The sequence below is a fragment of the Pyrus communis genome, chromosome 14 (genome assembly GCF_963583255.1).
Source record: "Pyrus communis chromosome 14, drPyrComm1.1, whole genome shotgun sequence".
Taxonomy (NCBI): domain Eukaryota; kingdom Viridiplantae; phylum Streptophyta; class Magnoliopsida; order Rosales; family Rosaceae; genus Pyrus; species Pyrus communis.
The window spans coordinates 5,670,305-5,692,458 of record NC_084816.1 but is presented as its reverse complement, the minus strand read 5'-3'; the positions used below and the strand labels follow the sequence as shown (position 1 = coordinate 5,692,458).

The 22,154-nt window shown below is 35.5% G+C and overlaps 2 protein-coding genes across 2 annotated transcripts; one reads left to right on the top strand and one right to left on the bottom strand.

Moving 5' to 3' along the window:
• Positions 1-12,059: 12,059 nt before the first annotated feature.
• On the top strand, positions 12,060-19,831 carry LOC137714850 (pumilio homolog 1-like). Its single transcript, XM_068453978.1, has 9 exons — positions 12,060-13,300; positions 14,078-15,612; positions 15,703-15,844; positions 15,932-16,039; positions 16,335-16,547; positions 16,650-16,760; positions 17,811-18,005; positions 18,611-18,785; positions 19,294-19,831. The coding sequence occupies exons 1-9, from the start codon at positions 12,641-12,643 to the stop codon at positions 19,329-19,331; spliced, it is 3,177 nt and encodes a 1,058-aa protein (XP_068310079.1). The 5' UTR covers positions 12,060-12,640; the 3' UTR covers positions 19,332-19,831.
• A 246-nt stretch (positions 19,832-20,077) lies between these two features.
• LOC137714852 (uncharacterized) lies at positions 20,078-21,259 on the bottom strand. Its single transcript, XM_068453979.1, has 2 exons — positions 20,879-21,259; positions 20,078-20,392 (listed from the first exon to the last, which is right to left on the bottom strand). Exons 1-2 carry the CDS (start codon positions 21,236-21,238, stop codon positions 20,222-20,224), a joined length of 531 nt encoding a protein of 176 aa, XP_068310080.1. The 5' UTR covers positions 21,239-21,259; the 3' UTR covers positions 20,078-20,221.
• Positions 21,260-22,154: the final 895 nt, after the last annotated feature.

The following is a 22,154-nucleotide window of genomic DNA, read 5'->3' as shown; positions in this document are numbered from 1 at the left end:
TGCTTACTTGAGTTGGGTTCGGGTTGCCCGACTTTTTCAAATTTAATCTTGTAACAACTTAGTTTCTAATAATTCCTAAAAAAATTAAGCCAAGTAGCATCAAAACTAGCTAACTTTAATTTCATAAATCAATCTAGTATAAACATGCTGACTAATCAAAGCCTCTTATTCACTAAAGGCTTAAGTAATTATAAAGGGTAATTTATTAAAAATATATATTAGAAAGGGCGTTGGTTTTTGGACTTGACTCACTTGGGTGTAGTATGAGCATTAATTGATATGAGTTACAATCTGGTTAGATTGAGTTTGATTAGTGGGGTTGGGTTAGGTTGAGGATGGACGTGCAAATGATCAACCCAATCAATGAACGTGTTGAAATTGGGTTGGGTTCGGACGGGTTATAACTAAAAAAACCCACTTATTTGGGTTAAAGTCGAGTTCAAATTGGCCCAACCCAAGTTACATCCCTATTTACAACGATGCATTTTTATTAACTAACTTTTAATCTAATGATATTCTCTTTTAAATATATAAAACATCCTAATTTAAAATTTCCTCCTCATTTTAACAAAAAGATAAATATGTATATTCTTATATTGTTATTAATCAAGATATGTACGTGATACCCAAGTTTGTCGGTATTGCGATAGTCTATAGTCTTACGTTCCATAACGTGGACCTAGCGGCATTACAATACAAGTTTAGATACCAACAATGATGATAGGGATATAATTGTTAATTTGGACGATGACATTCCAACTTAATGTGAAAGATAAAGTATCCTTATTAGTTTTTTTATTCATTTTAATCTAGAGTAATTCATTAAACAAAGTTCAAACGGACATGTAACAACTTATACCGAGCTCTAAAAAGGACTAGCATACAAAAAGAACACCACTGATGCAAATAAAACATGAATTTCTTTTTGCATCGAGCACAAAAATGGTAAATAATAGATATGAATAACGAGTTTGAACTCAAAAGTAATTACATTCCTAATTGCCCCAACCAATAGTGGCCCGAAAGTAGCTAGTAGAGAAAAACCTAGAAACCTATATGAGGGATGGTCAGCCACAACAGCTCGGAACTCAGGGGTGAAGAGCCACCATGTGACATCCCACATCGCCCAGGGGAATCCTTAAGTGTATATTCTCATCCCTACCTAGCACGAGGCCTTTTGGGAGCTCACTGGCTTCGGGTTCCGTAGGAATTCCAAAGTTAAGCGAGAAGGGGGCTAGAGCAATCCCATGATGGGTGACCCACTGGGAAGTTGCTCGTGAGTTCCCAAAAACAAAACCGTGAGGGAATGGTAAGCCCAAAGCGGACAATATCGTGCTACGATGGTGGAGCGAGCCCGGGAAGTGATCCGCCCCGGGGCGGGATGTGACACACCACACTGCCAATATTGCACCACAAAATAAATAAAGGTATATGTAAGTTTTTGTTCAGATATTCTTGTTTGAGTAATGCTAGGTAAATTAAATTTGCAAATTAAATGATGTGTCACCAATAAAAAAAAAAGGAAAAATTAGGTTCTCATCCCTATTTTTCCTACTCTATTGATTAAAACCTTATTCATTTTCGGTTTTAATTTGCAACCATTTTTTTTAATTTGTGCTAATTTTCTTTTGAGTTTTAATTTGTACCGATATATTAATAGGAAAACTAATGAACAATAGCTTGAAAACTTTGGGCTTTAACGATAATGACAAAATAAAGGGTAAAGTGAATAATACCATGATTGACTTTTTAGTGTAAAAATATAATTTTTCGTTAAAGTGAACAGTACCATAAACTTTTCGTTAAAGTTCCCATTATTAATTCCTTTTTGTGCCCATATTTTTTAATTTATTTGTACCCATTTTTATTTTTGCTAAATGTACCCATGCTAATTATATGTATTTATTTTATTTTTTAAAATATATTAATAGTTTTTTTTTTAAATATGTTAATAATTATGTGGGTAAATTATTTTTTTGCTATAATTTTTGTGAAGAAAAATATTAGTCTAAAATTGATTTTTAAGTGCTTATTATAATTAAAAATATTATTTGAATTTGTTTAAATTTCATAATTTGTGGGACATTAAATGCATAAATGCATTAATTAAATCTCTTAAATGAGGCTAAGGGTCTCGATCAAAATATTTAAACAAATAAGGTTTCAATCTAACAATTAGGTTGATTAGGTTGATTAGAGACCGGAGCCAAAATGACCCATAAAAAAATAAGCACGTTAATCAACACTTAAGTAATAATTTAATCATTAACTTCCATGTCATTTAGTTTACAAAATTTGATCTACAAATTTAGTCTCCTTTGCATTACCCTTCTTGTGTTATTAGCATGAGATGTCACTTGATGGTGTACTCATGTCATGTAAGTTATTTTATAAGTTCAAGAATTCTTTTATGTGTACTCGAAACACAAGATGATGTACCACATGTTATAACATAAGTGAATGACATGATTAATATGCCCTAATTTTAGGCTATATTTCTTAATGTCTCTCTACTTATATATCACATTGTATACCACATTTTATTTTATTCCAACTCCAAGTGTATTGAAAATCGCTCATTTGTGAGATACTGCGTTGATACAACAAGTATATGATCATAGGTGTGACAATACATAAGTTAAAATATAAGCTTAATGTAGGCAAGAAAACTAGGAAAAGTAGAATAATATGGTTGGTTGGATTAGAGTAATTATATGGTAATTTAATCATGGATGTACATTTTTGTGGGGTGACCATATTGGCTCTTGGAAAGTGATTATGAATGCATGTTCTCCAGTACGCTCCCCTTCTTTAAGGGGTAAAGCAGAAGAAAAAATAGGGATGAATTTAGAAATATAAATATTAACATCATATTTACTAAAACTGAGTTTTCCTCCGGCACTGTTCATCACCAGTGTTCGGACGGATTTGCCCTCGGTTTGTTCTGGGTTTCCACTGTTCTTTTTGTTTTTGTACAGTGAAAAGTCTGGGTTGCCCATGTTGGGCGCTTGTTAACACTATATTGTCCTTTAGTCACCACAAAAAATTAGTTAGAGCAAGTAGTGGCAGAGTTAGAATTTTAGCTTAGAACAACTCAAAAGTCTGATTCTGAAACACTCTTCTAATCTTATAAAAATTACTTTGTCATATGGTGAGTAGTCGGCCATCGTCATCCTAATAATCCTCTTCCTTAAATCTAAACTCCAAGCATCTCTGACTTTCTTCTTTTCTCTCCCTCCTCCTCAAAGCTCACAATTAATGGATTGCTTAAAATCCATAGGATGTCGGATTGAGCGCTAAGCCTACGGAAAAACCTCGAAAATTATAAGCATAACACTAAAATTTTATGCGTGGACAAAATATCAGGGTAGACCTTAAATTATCGTGATCCCTTCATGGCTCCGCCTCTAAAAGCAAGTGTTGGATTGAAACTCAATCCATTCGGCAGTCAAACTCTTCCTCCTTTTTAATAGAATGAGAATAATACTATCACTTGTAATAAAAAAAAAACATCAACAAAAATATATATATAATTTGAGAGTTGATAAAAGAAGGGGAAGAGTTTGACTCCCTAAAGGTTGGTAACACATCAGCCAAGATTTTTTTTTTTTTTTTTTTTTTTGGGTTAACTACAAGAAACATTATTAGGTACGATTGATTTGTCTCTTTTCTTGGCTTCCATCCATAAAAATCATGGTGAATAATTTTCAATTTGTTCAGTTGCATGCGTGAAAAGTGAAAATCGCCTGTATGTATACTTCATGCTAATTTGTAGTTAAAAGAAGAAAAATTTTAGTATATCGGAAACACGGCTTGATATACCAAGTATTATAATACAAGTGTTTAAATTTTTTTTTCCTTAAGCATCTGACCACTTGTATTGTTACACATAGTATACTGACCGTGTTCCCGACATATTGAAAAATTCTCATAGTCAAGCATCATGGTGCTTTACATGATAAAGATAAAAAGAACCATGAGTGCATTACTATTTTAAGATCCCCGTCCAAAACATTGCATATTCAACTTAAAATTTATGAATAATGATCATTATAGTAGAGAATACACAAGACAAAATATAGATAAAGTATAGTAAAAGATGAAAGAAATGTAGAAGACATGTATATGAACGGATACATATTAAGAGCCGAGCACGTCCAAGCCCACTTAAGTTAGCAACTGTGAAAGTCGAGGCTTCGGATTTGGTGGAACTCGAAGTAGCTAGGTTGAAGGCTCTCTTTCTCTCTTTGAGTAGATTGTGCAAAATGAAAGGGATGGTCACGTAACACCATTTGAGGGGTTGAGTTTTGATCATTTAGAGCATGATACTTGACATTTTTGGTTTGTTTGGGAAGCTGATGTCGGGGTTAAGTCTTCAGTTTGGTTATCTCCCCATTGATTACAAATAAAGTCAAGGTGTAGATAGTTCAAATGTTGGATTTAATCAATATAAATCAACTACCAAACAGTTTGGGTATTTTACGATTTGAAATATATGGCATAAAGTACTAACATGCCTTAAATGATATTATTCACGATATTTATAAATTTCATGTCGTAATACTTGCGCATAATCTCACATTCACGACATTACTTTTGTGCAAGTAGTTAAATAAAAGTATTTAGGCTTAAGTGTTGTGTGTCATATTTGATAATTTATACGACGCATTTTCCTTATCTTTTAAGGCTTCGAGTTATGTTGTAAAGTGAATGTCCATATATTTGGGTCCCTAACTTAAATGGTCTACAATGTAGTAGCAATGAAATAATAGAGATTAATGCTAAGATTGTGATTTGATCCCTTTATGTCAGCCTTATGAATGTGTGTCTTGAAATCCAAATAAGGTTGATTGAATTCTTGATAAACATATAATTATGATACCTAACTTGGAGACTAAGAAAGCTACTGAACGGAACTCTTTACATCAGCCGTATGAAAGAAACATGTAATTATGATTGAATCCTTTACATCAGCCTTATGGACAGAACCCTAGTCTTTTAGCCAGTATAAATGTTGCGGTAAATCAAACAATTCCCATTGACCCAATGGTTGATATTTCTGTAGTTGTTTTCGTGTTCCGATCGACCCAATGGTTGCTGTTGGAACTACTTTCAGGCCAGTCATCTTTCTTTCATTGTTGTGTTTTAATCGTATAACCATATCAGTCTAACATCAAGTACATGTCTCTTTATTTGTTATAGTTATATTGTTAATCTGAACACTTATAAGTTTTACGATTTTTATCCCAAATGTCATTCGTATTTGATAGAAGAGAGCGTTTTGTTAGATGACTACTCAAATTAAAAGCACAAAACGCTTAAAAAGCACAAAAGAGCCTAAAAAAGCGAAAGTAAATATGATTTCTCAAACCTTTCCGATTGCCATTTCGTCTTTGAGTCATCGATAATGGAATTATGCTACTTTCCTATTGTTTTGGCCAAGAATAATGCTACATTGAGTTGAGGCTTTCTCTAACTCTCATCACTTTTCCAACAAAAAAAAGAAAAAAAGAGGCAAAGTTGTTTGTTGGAAGAAAATACAGTGCTTTTTCATCCTAGTATTGGGCAAAAGCCAAAAAGCAAATATTCTCGTGACAAAAAGAAACACATTTTGATATAAAGTCTTTTTTTATTTTTTTTTATAGCCAAGTACCATCAAATTTGTTTTTATTGTTGAGTAAATAAATTTACGAGGAGATTGGTTACTTTCACCACCAGCGTTAGGTATATCCACAAATTCAAGGCAGAAGTATTTTACACATGGCACCTAATTGCCAGCTGTTATCGGTCTAGATTTTACGTAGGAATTTCACAGATCACGCACCAACAAGAACTGTTGGCACCAGAAATTAACCTCAAATTGGGGACTAACCAGTAACCACAAGCACGCTCTTACCAATTTAACCAACTCTCATCGGCTGGTACCATCAAATTGGTTGGTTTGGGGTCTAAGTTGTTTGAAAACTCTAAAATAGTGTAAGATCATGGGTAACCCACATTTAGGGTTAACTTTGGGTATTGTCCAAATTTGGTATTGGGTAGGGCTGAGTTGTTTTGCAGTGTCACATTAAACCACAAAGCCCAAGGAAGTTAATCCAAGGCCCAACTAAAACCGTAGAGAATCTCACACACATTCTCCTCCGAAAACGGCCGTTCTAAAATTTTCAGAAGAAAATAAAACGGAGGTGCATTCTTGGATCGTAATTTAATTTGGGTGTTTAAAGAATGTGGATAATATAAAGTGGGTGTCCGGAGAAATAAGAGCGCTCATAAACAATAATTTTGACAAGATAATTTAACTTCCTTTAATGTATAAGAAAGGAGATTCGACTTGAGTGCAACAAAACAGACACACTGCCATAACTAAACGATCACACGTCGTCGGAAAAACAAGAATCAAGTATAAAGTGAGTTTGTCGGTCACAAGGGCGATGAAAATGATCAAGGCCCAACTTAAACCCAAGGAGACTAGGGTTTGAATATGCCTTCTCCTCATTTCTAGATGCAATCACAACCCTACAGTTGGCGAGCTATCAATGCAGATAACATAACTGAAGAAAGTGGGCAGAAGAGAACAGAACAGATCAGAGCAGATAATGTAATCAAAGTGTTCCACGTGACTTGGCCATTCACTTCAAACTAGCACATGACCTTTCCTTTTCTAAAAATAGCAGTAAAATACGGATTTGGATCCTCTCCTGAGCTCAAGGAGATGATTCTCTTGATTAAGCAGTGTAGATTGTTGAATTTTTATCCAATGGTTACAATAGGAGGATTTTTTAAAAGTTATATTAATTATAATCATTAACTACAAATCCAACAGTCCACATTACTTGGTCGGAAGAATCTCTTTTTAAGCTCAGGAAAGGATCCAAATCCGTAAAATACCTAATTGCCATAATTTGCTGACACATAGAATGAATGATGTAAGACCCTTCCCTTCCCAAAGGGTTAGGGTTAGGGTTAGGGTTAGGGATTTCCTCAACTTGGCAGTTTGCATCCAATACCAAAACTGGCATACTTCAGGACTTGTCACGCCTCTTATTATACCCTTTATTCCTTTATGTACCGAGGATTTATTAGGAGAGTAGATTATTTCCTCTTCTATTTCCATCTCATTCCCTTCCCTCCTTTTACATATTATTTTTTGTCTTATTATCTTTATAAAAAAAATCAATATAAGATGTTAACATAACTAAATTGTAACTGTTCAAATAGGAGGGGAGATAATCCTCCTCCATTATTAGGGGCTTTATGTTGGAACAATGTTCAATTTGGAGTAATATTAACCCTGAAACCATTTATATTAGGGAACTTTAACGAAAAACTCCCGGTATTGTTCATTTTAACGAAAAACCACATTTTTACTCAAAGTTTTCAAGCATTTTTCATTAATTTTCCTTTTATATTATGGAGTGCTTACTTATAGGGAATTTACTTTTCTTTTATAAAAAAGAGAAAACTAATAGTAATTCACAGTTATTCACCATTTTCGTGGCTTGGAAAGGCTCACTAGCTTTGAGCCTCTAACCCAGGACTTTCCTGTTTTTTGAGTAATATGTCGGAACAATGTTATCCAGTTTTTTACATTATTTATGGTGTATTTACTTACAAGAAATTGATTTGCAAGAACTGAGTAGCATTGTTATTCATACGTCTACTAATAACCAAATGAATAATAGGTGAGTCTGAATAAATTTGAGTATGATATATCTGAAAAATAAAGATACGAGGTAATTAAGGAGGATCGTTTATCCTATAAACATTAATTTTCATCTACATTCCTTTTCATTCTAATACTAAGTAAATACATCTTTAAGAATTTGACGCACGATTGGATGTTCAGTTATAGAATTGCTAGAAATGGAACTTTTGAACAAAATTAATTGGTGATAGAACTATACAAGTAAATCACATTGGTAAAATTATTAAACTGAAACCACATTACCTAAAATGACAATTATAATGAAGGAACTTTAACGCAATGACCATTAGTGACTTTTGATCTTATTATCCTGCTGAATCAGGGATGTAGGAATTTTTATTTTTTTTTAAAAGAAACTAGCTGGTGGCTTCACTACGGTGGTCTATTCTTTTGGCAAGTTGAAAAGACTCACAGAGATCATTCAGCATCCATTTTGACAAAATTCGTATGATTCACACAACGTCAGAAATGAAATCCAAAACATGCCGTATGGAATAAGGACATATAATTTATCTCCAACTACAGCTCCACCCCGTGGTGGTTTAGGAATGTAGGATATAGTATTGTATAAGCAAAATTGTGACAAAATTACATGGTGAATCACCGATAACACCAACCGGATTTCAGTTCGACTTTCTATTGCGACCAAGGCCCTTTCACTTCATATGCTACTCAACAGTTATCGAAAATAAAATTAATTGCCCGGCACAAAAAGGACAAATAAATGGACCTTGTATTCATTTTTACCTTTTGATAATGACTTAACGAGGGAATATCTACAAAAGCATTAGGTTAAAGGTAGGATGGAGAAATTTTTTATTGTGACGGGAATACGGGTGGTACATGACGTGTTTTTACGTAAGTGGTGAAAAATTTTACTTTTTAAGTTATTAACTTTTTAACACACATATCTCACCATGAGTATAGTGACACGTGATGTACCACCTCGAGTGCCGGTCACACTGAAAAATCTCTCGGATAAAGAAATTTTTTAAATCATTTCGAGTCTTTTGATTATCTACCTTATAATTCTTTATCTTGCAAATAAAGATATTGGTCTTCCTTGAATTGAAACAATGATTCTTTATGTATTTGTGACTTCTGCACAAATAGAGATGTGCATAAAGATAAAAATTGGGTACATAAATTGTTCCCAAAATCAAAAGGAGTTCGCACTTCATCCAGTATGGGAAATAAGGTGTTTTTGGGTCATAAGAACAACGAGAAAAAGTATAATTTCATCTGTATAATTGTAATCGAACAACGTTAGTCGTGTACATTTCGAGTAGCATCTCCAATTGAGAAGTCAAAAGATAAATGTTACTTGTTAATTTGATTGTTGATGTGGTAATGTCAGATTTTATCTTTTTCAAACACAATGTTTTTTTTGTTTTTTTTTATTTTTTATTTTTATATAAATGATATTTGTAAAACCTATTTTTAAAAAGAAATCAGTTAAATTTTTTTTCAAGATTTATAATTGGTCTATTAATAAGACCCACATAATAAAATAATAGAAAAGTTAATTGAGTGCACATTTCTCATATGTTAAATTTGACAGCAAAAGACTCATAAATCAATCTATGTAGAATTAATATATCGGTTAAAACTTCTTTCTACTGTCAAAATTGATTGCGTGACATTTCAGTTAGAATTTGACATGTCCGTTGGAGATAAGTTTATCCTTATCGATTTCAAGTCGTGTAATGTGTTGCAAGTTGAATTATCTCTCTGAATACCTTAAATCTGGCTAAAATAAACGATGTCAACAAAACAAGATCTTTTGCCAAAAAGGTTGGTCTATTTTGTTTAAAGATATCGTTAATTGTGGACGATAATTTGTTGGATAATAAAAGAGAAACAGGTGAGATGCCCATTGCCCACCTAATCTCATAATTCATGAGCAAAGCTTGAAGAAATTGTTTTTTGGTCAACAATGTCATGCAACAGCAGAGGAAAGAGCCAAGTTATCGGCCAAAGCTGCATCTTTGGACCCAGCTGAGCAAAAGCCATGCAAAGCTACAAGCAAAATTAGCAAAGCATAACTTAATGACAAATTGGTTCAATTTGGTGACACCTTTTTGGATAAGATAATTAAATATAAAAAAACAAAAACTATAACCTTCTAAAAAACCAAAGAACAAAACTTAAATTTTTTGTAATGGTAGCCTTACCCCATAAATACAAAATAAGTACACATATTTATCAATAGGGTTTTTAGTTATGAGGATTATTTTTCAGTACATCAACGTAGATATACATTATCGTTTTAGAGAGATCTAATTGAAAACGTTTTTGGTAAAAATATTTTTGGAATTAATTCTTAATAAAGATGCAAGTACATTTTATAAAAGTAATAAAAGTGATTCCTACAAAAAGTACATAATTCTGCTTCCTGTAGAAAGCAATTCAAGTAATTTTGAAACTTGAATTTTTTTTTTTAAATGCTTTCATTCATTATAAAAGTACTTCCAAATGAGTTATTAACTGTGTATGCAACACATCGTTGTACTCTGGAAATTACAAATAAAACACTCATTGACAACTTATTTGAGATATGAAATTTATATTTACATTTTATTTACTTTTGCTTTGATATTTTCAACTTAATATGTGTGGCGTAAATTTGTGATTTTTTATTTATTTATTTCTCTTTTAACTTACGACCAAGAGTTTTTATAAATAGAGTAAAAATGGAAAAGAAAATCTAATGGAACATCCAACTTATTTACCCATAAAGCCAGGGAGAATGATTTTAATATTTAACCTGGTAACTTTAGCTGGGCGGCGAACTGAACTTTTCCCTTTTTAACTACGTGCATATTTTGGCATCATGGAAGAAGCAGCGAATCTAAAAAGCTGACGTGGCAGTCATAGATTCTTCGAAGACGAAACAATTTTTGTTCATCAAATAGAAGGGGAGAGGAAAAAAGTGATAGAGAATGTGAGAGTGAGAAATTTTTTTCTTTTTTAATTTTTTTTAATTAGAGATATGTTAGGATTACGTATAGGTGAAGCTTTGAAAAAAAAACAAAATTTGATTGTGTGAAATTACATTTCTACCCTATATTTCTTATTCATGTTCTGTTTTAATTAGATGTTTAAACTGGTAATTTCATATGATTTTAGTTGATAACGAGTGTTTTATTAATTAGTAGAGAAGAGATTATTTTATTTAATATTAGAAAATTGTCATCCGAACTTCAAACTTCTTATTTAAAACTCTAAACTTTCTATATCGTTAAAGAATAATACACTTATAAGGAATGTAAAATAAATTTTTAAGAGTGCCAATGGAAGTCTACTGATATTATTTAATATTTTTTTTGTGAATTTCTTTTACAATTAAAAAATTAATCAGTTATCACTTGGTCAATTAACTCTATTTTTAGGCACATTAATTAATTATTTTCAAATATTAAAAAAAAAAAACTTGAATTCCGTCTCCTCCCATTTATCTCTCTTCCTCTATTCGTGTTTCTTCATTAATTTACACGGTTAAAAATACGTTAAACATCCCTTCCTTTTCTCACCACTCTTCACACCACTACTTACCCTCCTCTCCTATATACCAGCATTGGTTGGCCATCTTCTGTCTCCCGTCAGTGTCGAAAATGTTCAAGCATTTGATGGAAAAAGCTGATGTTCATTGTTTGTTGATTCAATTGGGTTCTTTCGTTAAATATGTGCCACAACATCAAATCATTAGTTGTTTTAATGGCTCGTTTATTTATTCGTAATCATGATGAGAGGAATTGAATTGAGAATAATTTGGAATGAGGTAGAATTAGAATTAGATTTCTATTGAAATTGTTTACTAAAGTTTTCAAGAATTGGGGTAAGAACAATACTAAGCCATGTAAACTGTTTACTAATTTAAATGAATCAGAATGAAGATCGATGTGATTACTAAAATGCACTCATTATAATATTCTATTTTATATGATAATTCTTTTTATTTTTATTAACTTTTTGACTCAGAGAACAAAATATGGTGTTGACTTAATTTGAATGCCAATTTTAAAATTTTAGATATAAGTGATATAATGGGAAAGGAAAATTCATTTCGATTTTTCCAATAACCTGATATTCAATTCACATCAAATTGTAGAGAATTTTAATCCATCACTTTTTATTCTGATTGATCTTACGAATAACCTGATATTCAATTCACACCAAATTGTAGAGAATTTTATCCCTTCGCTTTTTATTCCGATTGTTTATACGCAAACGTGCTATAAATGTCTAAAATTAAAAAGAATGAATCAAAGGGGAGAGAAATAGGAGACATAATCAGTTCCCAATAAAAAACATCAAAAAAAGGAAGGAAAAATATATTTTTATAACACTATTTTTTTACTTTCCATTTTTATTACTTTCTTTCGTGCTTTCTTTCTCTAACTCTCACTGTATTTAATCCGCTCCTTGAACTGCAACAAAACCCTAACAAGGGTTCTTGAAAAAATCAATCGCCGCCATGTTGATCTAGCCCGTCAGTTTCCCTCCATCTCTGTCTGTAAATCTCTTCTGATCTCGGACACCATTTCCTGAGCTTTCTCACTGTTTTTTTTTGCTTCTGTTCCTGTTGTTGATGCTGTTTCATGGGAAACGTGCTGAAAAATAAGCGGGTTCAATAAATTTTGAGATTGAAAGTCAGGGAAAGACAAGAACTTTATGAGCTCCGATTGTTGTTATAGGTCGATCGTTTCTGGGTTTGTGGGTTTAAGTTGAGTTATGAAGTGGGTGTTGGAAATTTTGGGTCTTGATCAGTTTGTTAGCAACTTTTGAGGTTGTAAATATGGAGGTTCTAGGTTGGAAGTTTTGATTTTGGGATTGTTTTAGGGTTTAGGGTTAGGTTTCTGGTAGTTGATGGTGATCAATTTGAGGTTTTGAGAAGGTGTTAGTAATCATAGGTGTTTTTTTGTGTTTTTGATAATGTTGTCGGAATTAGGAAGGAGGCCAATGCTCGGAGGAAACGAGGGTTCCTTTGGTGATGAATTCGAGAAGGAGATAGGGATGCTGCTGAGGGAGCAGCGTAGGCAAGACGCTGATGATCGCGAAAGTGAGCTGAATATATATAGAAGTGGATCAGCACCTCCCACTGTGGAGGGTTCTTTGAATGCGGTCGGTGGGTTGTTTGCTGGCGGCGGTGGCGGCGGGGGCAGCGGTGGCGGCAGTGCTGGTGCCGCCTTTTCGGAGTTTCCTGGAGCTAGGAATGGAAATGGGTTCGAGTCCGAAGAGGAGCTTAGGTCTGATCCTGCTTATATTCAATACTATTACTCGAATGTGAACCTGAATCCGCGGCTTCCACCTCCTTTGCTGTCGAAGGAGGATTGGAGGTTTGCACAAAGGATGAAAGGAGGAGGGAGTTCAGTGTTGGGTGGGATAGGAGACAGGAGGAAAGTGAATAGGGTTGATGAGGCTAGCGGAAGATCGCTGTTTTCGATGCCGCCAGGTTTCAACTCAAGGAAACAAGAGAGTGAGACCGAGTCGGACAAAGTGCGTGGCTCAGCAGAGTGGGGTGTTGATGGACTGATTGGTCTGCCAGGTGTAGGACTTGGTAACAAACAAAAGAGCCTTGCCGAAATCTTTCAGGTGATTTGCTTCTATAGTTGTGTTCAATCTACGATTTAGTACACGTGTAACGGAAGTTTGTGCTTTCCTAATGATCGCTTCTATTTGTTGATAACACTTTTAGTATCTCTTTGTATTTGTTCCTTGAATTGTCTTTTCTGACATTGATTGTTTCCATTGATATTTGAGATTGATATAATGTAGTGTTGGAGAATCTGGATTCTTGGAATTGATAAGTTTCGTGTTAAGCATTAATATTTGTGCTTTGCCGCTTTTAGCCAGGATCGAAATGTTCTTATACTGAATGCCACTTTGTAACTTTATGTTAGTGACTTGATTGTGTACCTACTGTTAGTCCACTCTTTTGAGATGTTGGATATCGCGGAGGCTTACTGATGAATGAAAATTCTCCAACTAAGAAATTTAGTTTATTTATGTAATTATGGCAATTAGTCAGTCTTAATCGCACTCTCTATATGAACTGAGCTTTATGAATTATGTTGATGTCTACTTAGCAGTCCTCTTCATGATTGCACTGCTCATTTGTTAAGTTTGTGTAGTCGTTAGTCATGCAGCCATATGTTAAATCATCTTTTCCCATATCTTTCTTTGCCTTCCTATCAATATTACTGTTAAGGTTTCACCATATAGTTCGTCTGGAACCTCTGTTGTTGCATAGTGATCTTACTTACAGTTCCTCATTTTTTGTTTTGGACTATTGTGCCGGTGCACAATTTTTTCTGTTTTGAATTGTGTTCTCTACTTCATTTTCTGACAAGTTAATGTTTGGTTGTCCAGGATGACTTGGGTCGTGCAGCTCCTGTTTCTGGGCATCCTTCTCGTCCAGCAAGCCGTAATGCATTTGATGACAATGCAGAATCTGTTGGTTCGGCTGAATCTGATCTAGCTCATTTGTGCCGTGACTTGATGACTTCTGATGCTCTACGATCTAGTGCAAATGGCCAGGGCTCATCTGCAGCACAAAGTATGGGCCCGCCTTCATCATATTCGTATGCTGCAGCTCTAGGTGCTTCCTTATCAAGAAGCACCACTCCTGATCCTCAAGTTGTCGCTAGGGCTCCTAGTCCTTGCCTCACACCTATTGGAGGAGGAAGGGTTGGTGCTTCAGAAAAGAGAGGCATTAGTAGTCCAAGTTCCTTCAATGGTGTCTCATCTGGCAGGAATGAGTCTGGGGATCTGGTGGGCGCATTTTCCAGCATGAACTTGTCTGCAAATGGTGTAAAAGATGATGAGAGCCATTTGCCATCACAGATTAAGCAAGATGTAGATGATCACCAGAATTATCTCTTTGGTCTTCAAGGTGGCGAGAATCATGCCAGGCAGCTTGCATACCTCAAGAAGTCTGAATCTGCGCATATGCACATGCCTTCTGCTCCACACTCTGCAAAAGGTTCGTACACAGATTTGGGTAAGAGCAATGGCGGTGGGTCAGATTCCTCTGATAGGCAAGTTGAACTGCAAAAGTCTGCTGTTTCTTCGGGTAACTTGTACTCAAAAGGATCTCCCGCATCCAATCTTAATGGTGGGGGTGGCTTGCATCATCAGTATCAGCAAGTGGATCATGCAAACTCACCATTTCCTAACTATGGTTTAAGTGGGTACTCTATGAATCCAGCGTTGGCGTCCATGGTGGCTAGCCAACTTGGCGCTGGTAATCTTCCACCCTTGTTTGAATCAGCTATGGGATCCCCTGGAATGGATTCAAGAGTGCTTGGAGGCCGTATGTCCTCTGGACCAAACCTAGCAGCTGCTGCAAATGAATCACTTAATCTTGGTGGCTTGGGGAGTCCGATTGCAGGGAGCGGTCTTCAGGCTCCCTTTGTTGATCCTATGTATCTTCAGTACTTGAGGACATCTGAGTATGCTGCAGCACAGCTTGGTGCTCTTAATGATCCTTCTGTGGATAGGAACTACTTGGGTAATTCGTACATGAATTTACTTGAACTTCAAAAGGCGTATCTTGGAGCCTTGCTGTCACCACAGAAGTCACAGTATGGTGTTCCTATGGTTGGCAAGTCTGGTGGTTCTAATCATCAGGGGTATTATGGAAATCCTGCATTTGGTCTAGGCATGTCTTATCCTGGAAGTCCTCCTGTTATTCCTAACTCTCCAGTTGGACCAGCTACTCCTATGAGGCACAATGAACTCAATATGTGTTATCCCTCTGGGATGAGGAATTTAGCTCCCTGGCACCTGGATGGTGGATGTAACATAGATGAAAGTTTTGCTTCTTCACTCTTAGAAGAATTTAAGAGCAACAAAGCCAAGTCTTTTGAACTTTCAGAGATCGGCGGACATGTTGTGGAGTTCAGGTATCAACTGCTAATAAATTTTCTTGTCATCTCTCTCTTTATGATTTCATCATATAGTTGGTTATGATAATTTTGTATTTTTATGAGCAGTGCGGATCAGTATGGGAGTCGTTTTATTCAACAAAAACTTGAAACTGCGACTACAGAAGAGAAAAACATGGTTTATCAAGAAATCATGCCTCAAGCTCTTGCTCTAATGACTGATGTGTTTGGTAATTATGTGATTCAAAAGGTAAATAATGATCCTTGCACACATGCTTTAGTTTTCTTTGTACTTGTTAGTGTATGATTCATGGTAATAATTGGTGTTTTTATTCAGTTTTTTGAGCATGGACTTCCACCTCAGAGAAGGGAATTGGCCAACAAGCTTTTCAGTCATGTACTGACACTTAGCCTTCAAATGTATGGTTGTCGGGTGATCCAGAAGGTAACAATAATTTATGACTAGATCTCTAATCAGCTTTTGACATATTGATGATTGATTGTTCAACCATTTGTTCTGGTAGTACCGGTAGAAACAACTACTGTATCTGTATGCTGTATCCTCTATATTTAACCATTAATTCCATTATTATGCTTTTGTTCAGCAAGGGAGGCTTGATAATAACTACATACCAACGCACATGATCTGATTGATGTTAATGCTAGTAACTAAGATTCATGTGTTTATCCAAGGCTTGCTATGGTACGTTCTAGCAGTAATGTACTGTTATCATGTTCAGGCAATAGAAGTTGTTGATCTGGACCAAAAGATCAAAATGGTTGAAGAACTTGACGGTCATGTCATGCGCTGCGTACGTGATCAGAATGGGAACCATGTCATCCAGAAGTGTATTGAATGTGTCCCTGAAGAGGCCATTCGTTTTATTGTGTCAACATTTTTTGATCAAGTCGTGACCCTTTCAACCCATCCATATGGGTGTCGTGTGATACAGGTAGAGATACTTCATACTTTCTTTTCTTTTTGTTCTTTGATCTGGTAATTCTTTTCAACAAAGAACTAATGTGTAATATTCAATAATATTTTCATTTGGCAGAGAGTTCTTGAGCACTGCAAAGATGAGAATACAGAGAGTAAAGTTATGGATGAGATTCTAGGAGCTGTTAGCATGTTGGCACAAGATCAGTATGGCAATTATGTCGTTCAGGTTCATACTCTTTCTTATTGATGTACTGTTATTTGTGAACTTCATATTGGTAATGTTTGTCTTCTTTTTCCCTTTGGATATGAGCTTTTGTGCTACTTCTTCAATTATTGCTTTCAGCTTAATTTTTAAATATTGGTCTAAACATTTCTGTGCTACACATGCGGTTAAATCCTGACGTATCTATCTCTACTCCCTCTCAGCCTTTTATTCTATTACCATGTCATTGTGAGCTTCTTAACAAGATTTCTGTTCTTCTGGCACACCTCTGCCATCACCCTTTCCTTTTATTGCTTTTTACGCATCAGGTGATACTCCTCTGTTTCTTGCATTATAGTTTCATAGAACATATAGCTGCAAAGCCATCAATGTATTTTGATTCTTTTTTTCTTCATCAACATGTATTGATTTTGTTTCGTAATTTTTTGAGTTTGAATGACAACTACAGTGGCTTGTTTTACCATGTACCTATGATTGGCACTAAGGCACTACTGTCAAGCAGTCCACAGCTTTACAAAAACCTTTTGGGGTTTATCAGTTTTTCTTTTAGATGTTCTTTTGTCCAGCTAAGCCATGAGCATGAAGAGCAACTATTCTCTTGCAGTTAAATTGAGATGTTGAGATTGAACTGAGACGATCTTTGCCTAGCTTGAACTTTCCTTTAACAAGCTCAAGTTTTCATTAGAGTTTAAAGAGATAATCTTTTCTTGAATATGAGCTGGGCTTGAATTTTATTCGTGCTCAAAAGATATTTTTTGCTTATTAGGGACGATTATTCAACTTGTTTGAATGGGAAAACTTTAGCAAAGTGAACTAAGTCAAGTTTTGAGCTGCATGCAGACCACTTGTCTTATTTTTTGTTTTTTATTTTTTTAACATGACTACTTGAGCTCTTTCTACAATCCGGTTTTTTGATATTTTATTCTTATACACAAGAAATTTTATTTTAGTGCCATGTTAATACTTCTGACCCATGTTTTTCAGTGTCTATATGTACATGTAAATAGTCTTCAATGCTTTTGTCGTAAATTGCTTGATTTCTTTTATAAACAGCATGTACTGGAGCATGGAAAACCGCATGAGCGCTCTGCTATCATAAAAGAATTAGCTGGGAAAATAGTCCAAATGAGTCAGCAGAAGTTTGCCTCCAATGTAGTAGAGAAGTGTTTAACTTTTGGCGGTCCTGCTGAGCGTGAATTGCTAGTGAATGAGATGCTTGGCACTACTGATGAAAATGAGCCTCTTCAGGTTTGCTACATATCTATGTGCATATTACGTACTTTAATCTGTTGAAAATAAGGTCGTGGACTCATTGTTTCTCTCTCAAGTGTAATTGTAAGAAGTGTATACATTATCATCACAGCCATTGGTTCCATCTATCAAATTTTGGAAGCAATTTGACAATATGTTCCTGCCATTTGGGATTTAGTTCTTGAACCTTTTTGGGTTTCTTACCAATATACCGCAAGTACTTTGTGATTAGCTGTGTGCATAGTTGTGCTTGTTAGTAGCGGTCGGAACAATACAACTGGTTGAGATTTATTTGGAAAAAAGTAGTTTCATTAGCCTGTGGATCTCCATTGGGATTGAATATATCAGCCGTTGTACACAGGTGACGTAATATGGGACCCAAGTTAAGAACTTGCATTTTGTCTGTCACATGACTACAAAAGTGATCATATCTTGGGGTTTATGCGTACCTATTGTTTCCATGGCGGTTTTAAATGTTTTGAATTCCTTTTGCATGACTAATTCTGATATTATTCTCCTTCCCCTATATTTTAGATATGTATTCTCCCGTCCTCGGCATGTTGTCCCTTTTTTTAAATAATTTAACCTGATTATATATGCAGGCAATGATGAAGGATCAATTTGCAAACTATGTTGTACAAAAAGTGTTGGAGACTTGTGATGACCAACAACGTGAACTGATTCTTTCCCGAATTAAAGTTCATTTGAATGCATTAAAGAAATACACTTACGGAAAACATATTGTTGCTCGTGTAGAAAAACTTGTTGCTGCTGGGGGTAATCCTTCTTCTCTTTGCCTTTTTATATTTTTATCTGTACACTGCAAATATTTTTATGACATGCACATACATGCACATACATTCGCATAATATATATTGAATGCTAAAAGAGTTGATGTATGGCTGCGTGTAAATATTTGTCGGTGCCATATTTTTTTTTATACCTGCTACCTCGTAAGAGATCATGGAAGGAGAGTTGAATTTGCCACCAATGTGCGTGCTGACGTATGTCTCTTACCATGGATTGGGGTGTCATTCTTGGCTTCCTTTTCTCTCGTTTCTTCACTATACCATATTGATTACTATATTTATCTTCGTACTGGAATTTTCCCGATAGGCGATGGCTCATATATCTTTAGCAAAGACACGTCTCCCTCCTATAATATATGATATCGTTGCGTTCGTGCATTCATTTATTCAATGCCGACATGACATCTTCACTATTGTCTTAACTGTGGTATGATTAATTCTTTGAAACTTTCTTACGGTAACCTTAATGCTTGCAGAAAGGAGAGTTGCTCAGTCTGCTCAGCACCCTGCTTAGGCGGTGTAGGAAAATAAAGTTGCTTGTACAGCTAACTGAGGCTAGTGTGTGTTTTCCCTCCCTTCGTTGTCGTCTCTCTCCCTCGTATCTAGAGCTACGACCAACTCTGCCCATCTTTCCGAAGACAGGTACGAGGCGGTTTGAAAATAAAGTTGTTGCTATGTACTGGAAAACTGTACATTGTGTAGTTTTAAAGCTTATACGTAGAGTCGAAGCTGGCCGTGCGTTCAGGTGATGAACACATCTGATGCCCCCTGCAGAGGAGATAAATGACTACAAGTTTTTTAAGGGTGTAAAAAATGATTAATGGTGAGGTAGTTTATATGTCGACGTGACTGTACAAATGTTGCCATGTGGAGAGCTGTTCATGATTAGGCGAGGCCACAGTTTTTTCTTATGAAGTGTATCGTAATCACTCTTTTTTTCCTTAATCACATAAAGTACAGTTTTCTATGGAAGTATAATGTTTCATTGCTATATATCTCATGTATTTGCTCTTTCATCGTTTTTTCGCATTGTCATTGTTCAAATGTGTTAGAATGCTTTGTTACAAGTTCATTTTGAATTGGTTTTTCCTGAATCTTCATCGGAAAACCAAGCCGAGCGTAGTGACGTTTTAGGATTCATACAGTCGACCTCACTTAGTGAGAAAAGGTTGAGGTTCACAATAACTACGTCCTTAGCATTCATATGCATTATGTTAAGAGACATGCGTCACTTTAGGGACTTTTGACTAGGGATGTCACTTTGGCGGTATGTTAAATTACTCGAAATGACAAGTTTGTACCACAACTGAGGTTTTCATCAAAACGAATTGTCAACTTCTTAACTCTACTATTTAAAATCTACAGCGAATGTATCAAAGGAATCTTACAAGGAGCAATAGCATTTCAGTCATCATCTTCTTCATCGATAGTAATCTTTTGGCCGAATCCTTTAGGGCCAGCTCTTGCTCTCACCCTCTTCTTCTTCCCACTCTTCTTCTTGTTAGTTTCCTCATCTTTCTCAAGCTTGTCTCTCTCTCTCTTCTGCAGATAATCTGTCACACCTAGGTATATCACCTGCATTCAAAACCCACCCAAAATTTTAGCAAAAAGCAAGTTTCCTAATCCATTATTTTCTTTTTGACAAACGACAGATAATCTTGAGCTAAATTCATCTAAATTACTCTGACAGAGATTCGAACTTGAGTGCAGATAGAGGAGCAAACTGCTATAGCCAACTTGGCTAAGTCCAGGTGTGTCAAAACGACGAGTTTAGTAACTTAAAAGAAATTTGAACTACACATATGAACATGGTTTCTTGAATTTACCACAACGGTGACCCTAGACAACCCAAATTAATCAAAACCCATATTCCAAAACCATAAATTTAGTCACTTAAGCTAAATGGGATCACAAAAGGAACATGCTTTTTTTGAAATTACCACTATGGTGATCCAAAGCAACCAAAGTCCAGCAAACCAAGTTGCCGAAACTATACATTTAGCCACATAAACAAATTACAATTAAAAAAAGAGGACATGGTTTTTTGAGTTTAGATATTACCCCAATGGTGAGGATGGAGAGACCAACAAAGGCGATGAAAAGAAGAACAGAAATGGCGACAGATACTCCTTCGTCACTAGAGGCCACTATCTCCTGCGCAGTCTCAAGTGGCACGGAGGCTTCTGCAGGCACGGATTCAGCAGAGGCGGTGGCGCTGATTTGCCAAGTTGGGGTGCTTCTCTGGGTGAGATTATCATTTGGGGTGATGAAAGTTAAGGTCCGTTTGGTTGTAGTTATTGGGGAGGATAAATGGAAGCATGGTTTCAGGGTTGTTCTGAGGAATTGGGAATGGCTTGGCTTGAGAAGATGGGAGAAGGTTGGTGATGGTGGGGATAGAGATACGGATGTGGTAGTAGCCATGGATATTTGCTACCACGTCTCTCTCTCCGCAAATGTGTGGGAATTTGGCCTTGTTCATGGAGGGCCTAAAGCCCAAGCCAAGAAAATGGACTAGCCGATGCCAAGTCCTAGCACAATAATCCCCCAATTCCAAAGAACAAACGAACTTTGATAAGTTATTTTGAAATATAGTGATTTCTGCACGCAATTTTTTTTTTTTTTACCTACTCTGTTGATTTTTAGATTTTGAATTGAAAAAAAAAATCAAGGGACTGAAATAAACATGGGTTTGTGGAAGGAGAAAAGGAATGTGTGGAAATCATTTCCGTTTCCTAGTTGAGGTTTACAACTTAAGCTTGATAAACTTGGTAAACAGTGACTTAGGAGTTTAATATAATCGGGGTTGGGAATGCTACACCGCGTACTCATGAATGAATGTAAGACGTTGATGCATAAACAACTCACAATCATCCACATGCAAGAACAACTAAGCCAGGCATGCATATTTTTGAACCAAGATTAAGGCTTAACATGCCAAAATTCAGCCCTAACTTGGATTATGAATGAACGGGTTTTGTATAAGTTAACAAATTATCCATATAACCATCCAAAATTAGGGTTTCAATTTGTCAAATTTTGCTCAAATCCACTCCATTTCTCAAGCCAGAACTAAAACTTGTATTCCCGACTCAAATTTAAATCAAGAACACTACTTGTAATAACTAATGGGGAACATTTTTGCTCACCACCTTCAAGTTATAGTGATGTTAATCACTTTATTTATCATCGTTAAATGAATTTAAATTTCAAAATTTGTATAGTAGATAAACATGAATTTCAAAATTTGAACTCATCAAATAGTAATAAGTCAGGTGGTGGGCATTACCACCATTTAAAGGTGGTGAGCGAAAATGCTGTCTAACTAATACAAAACATG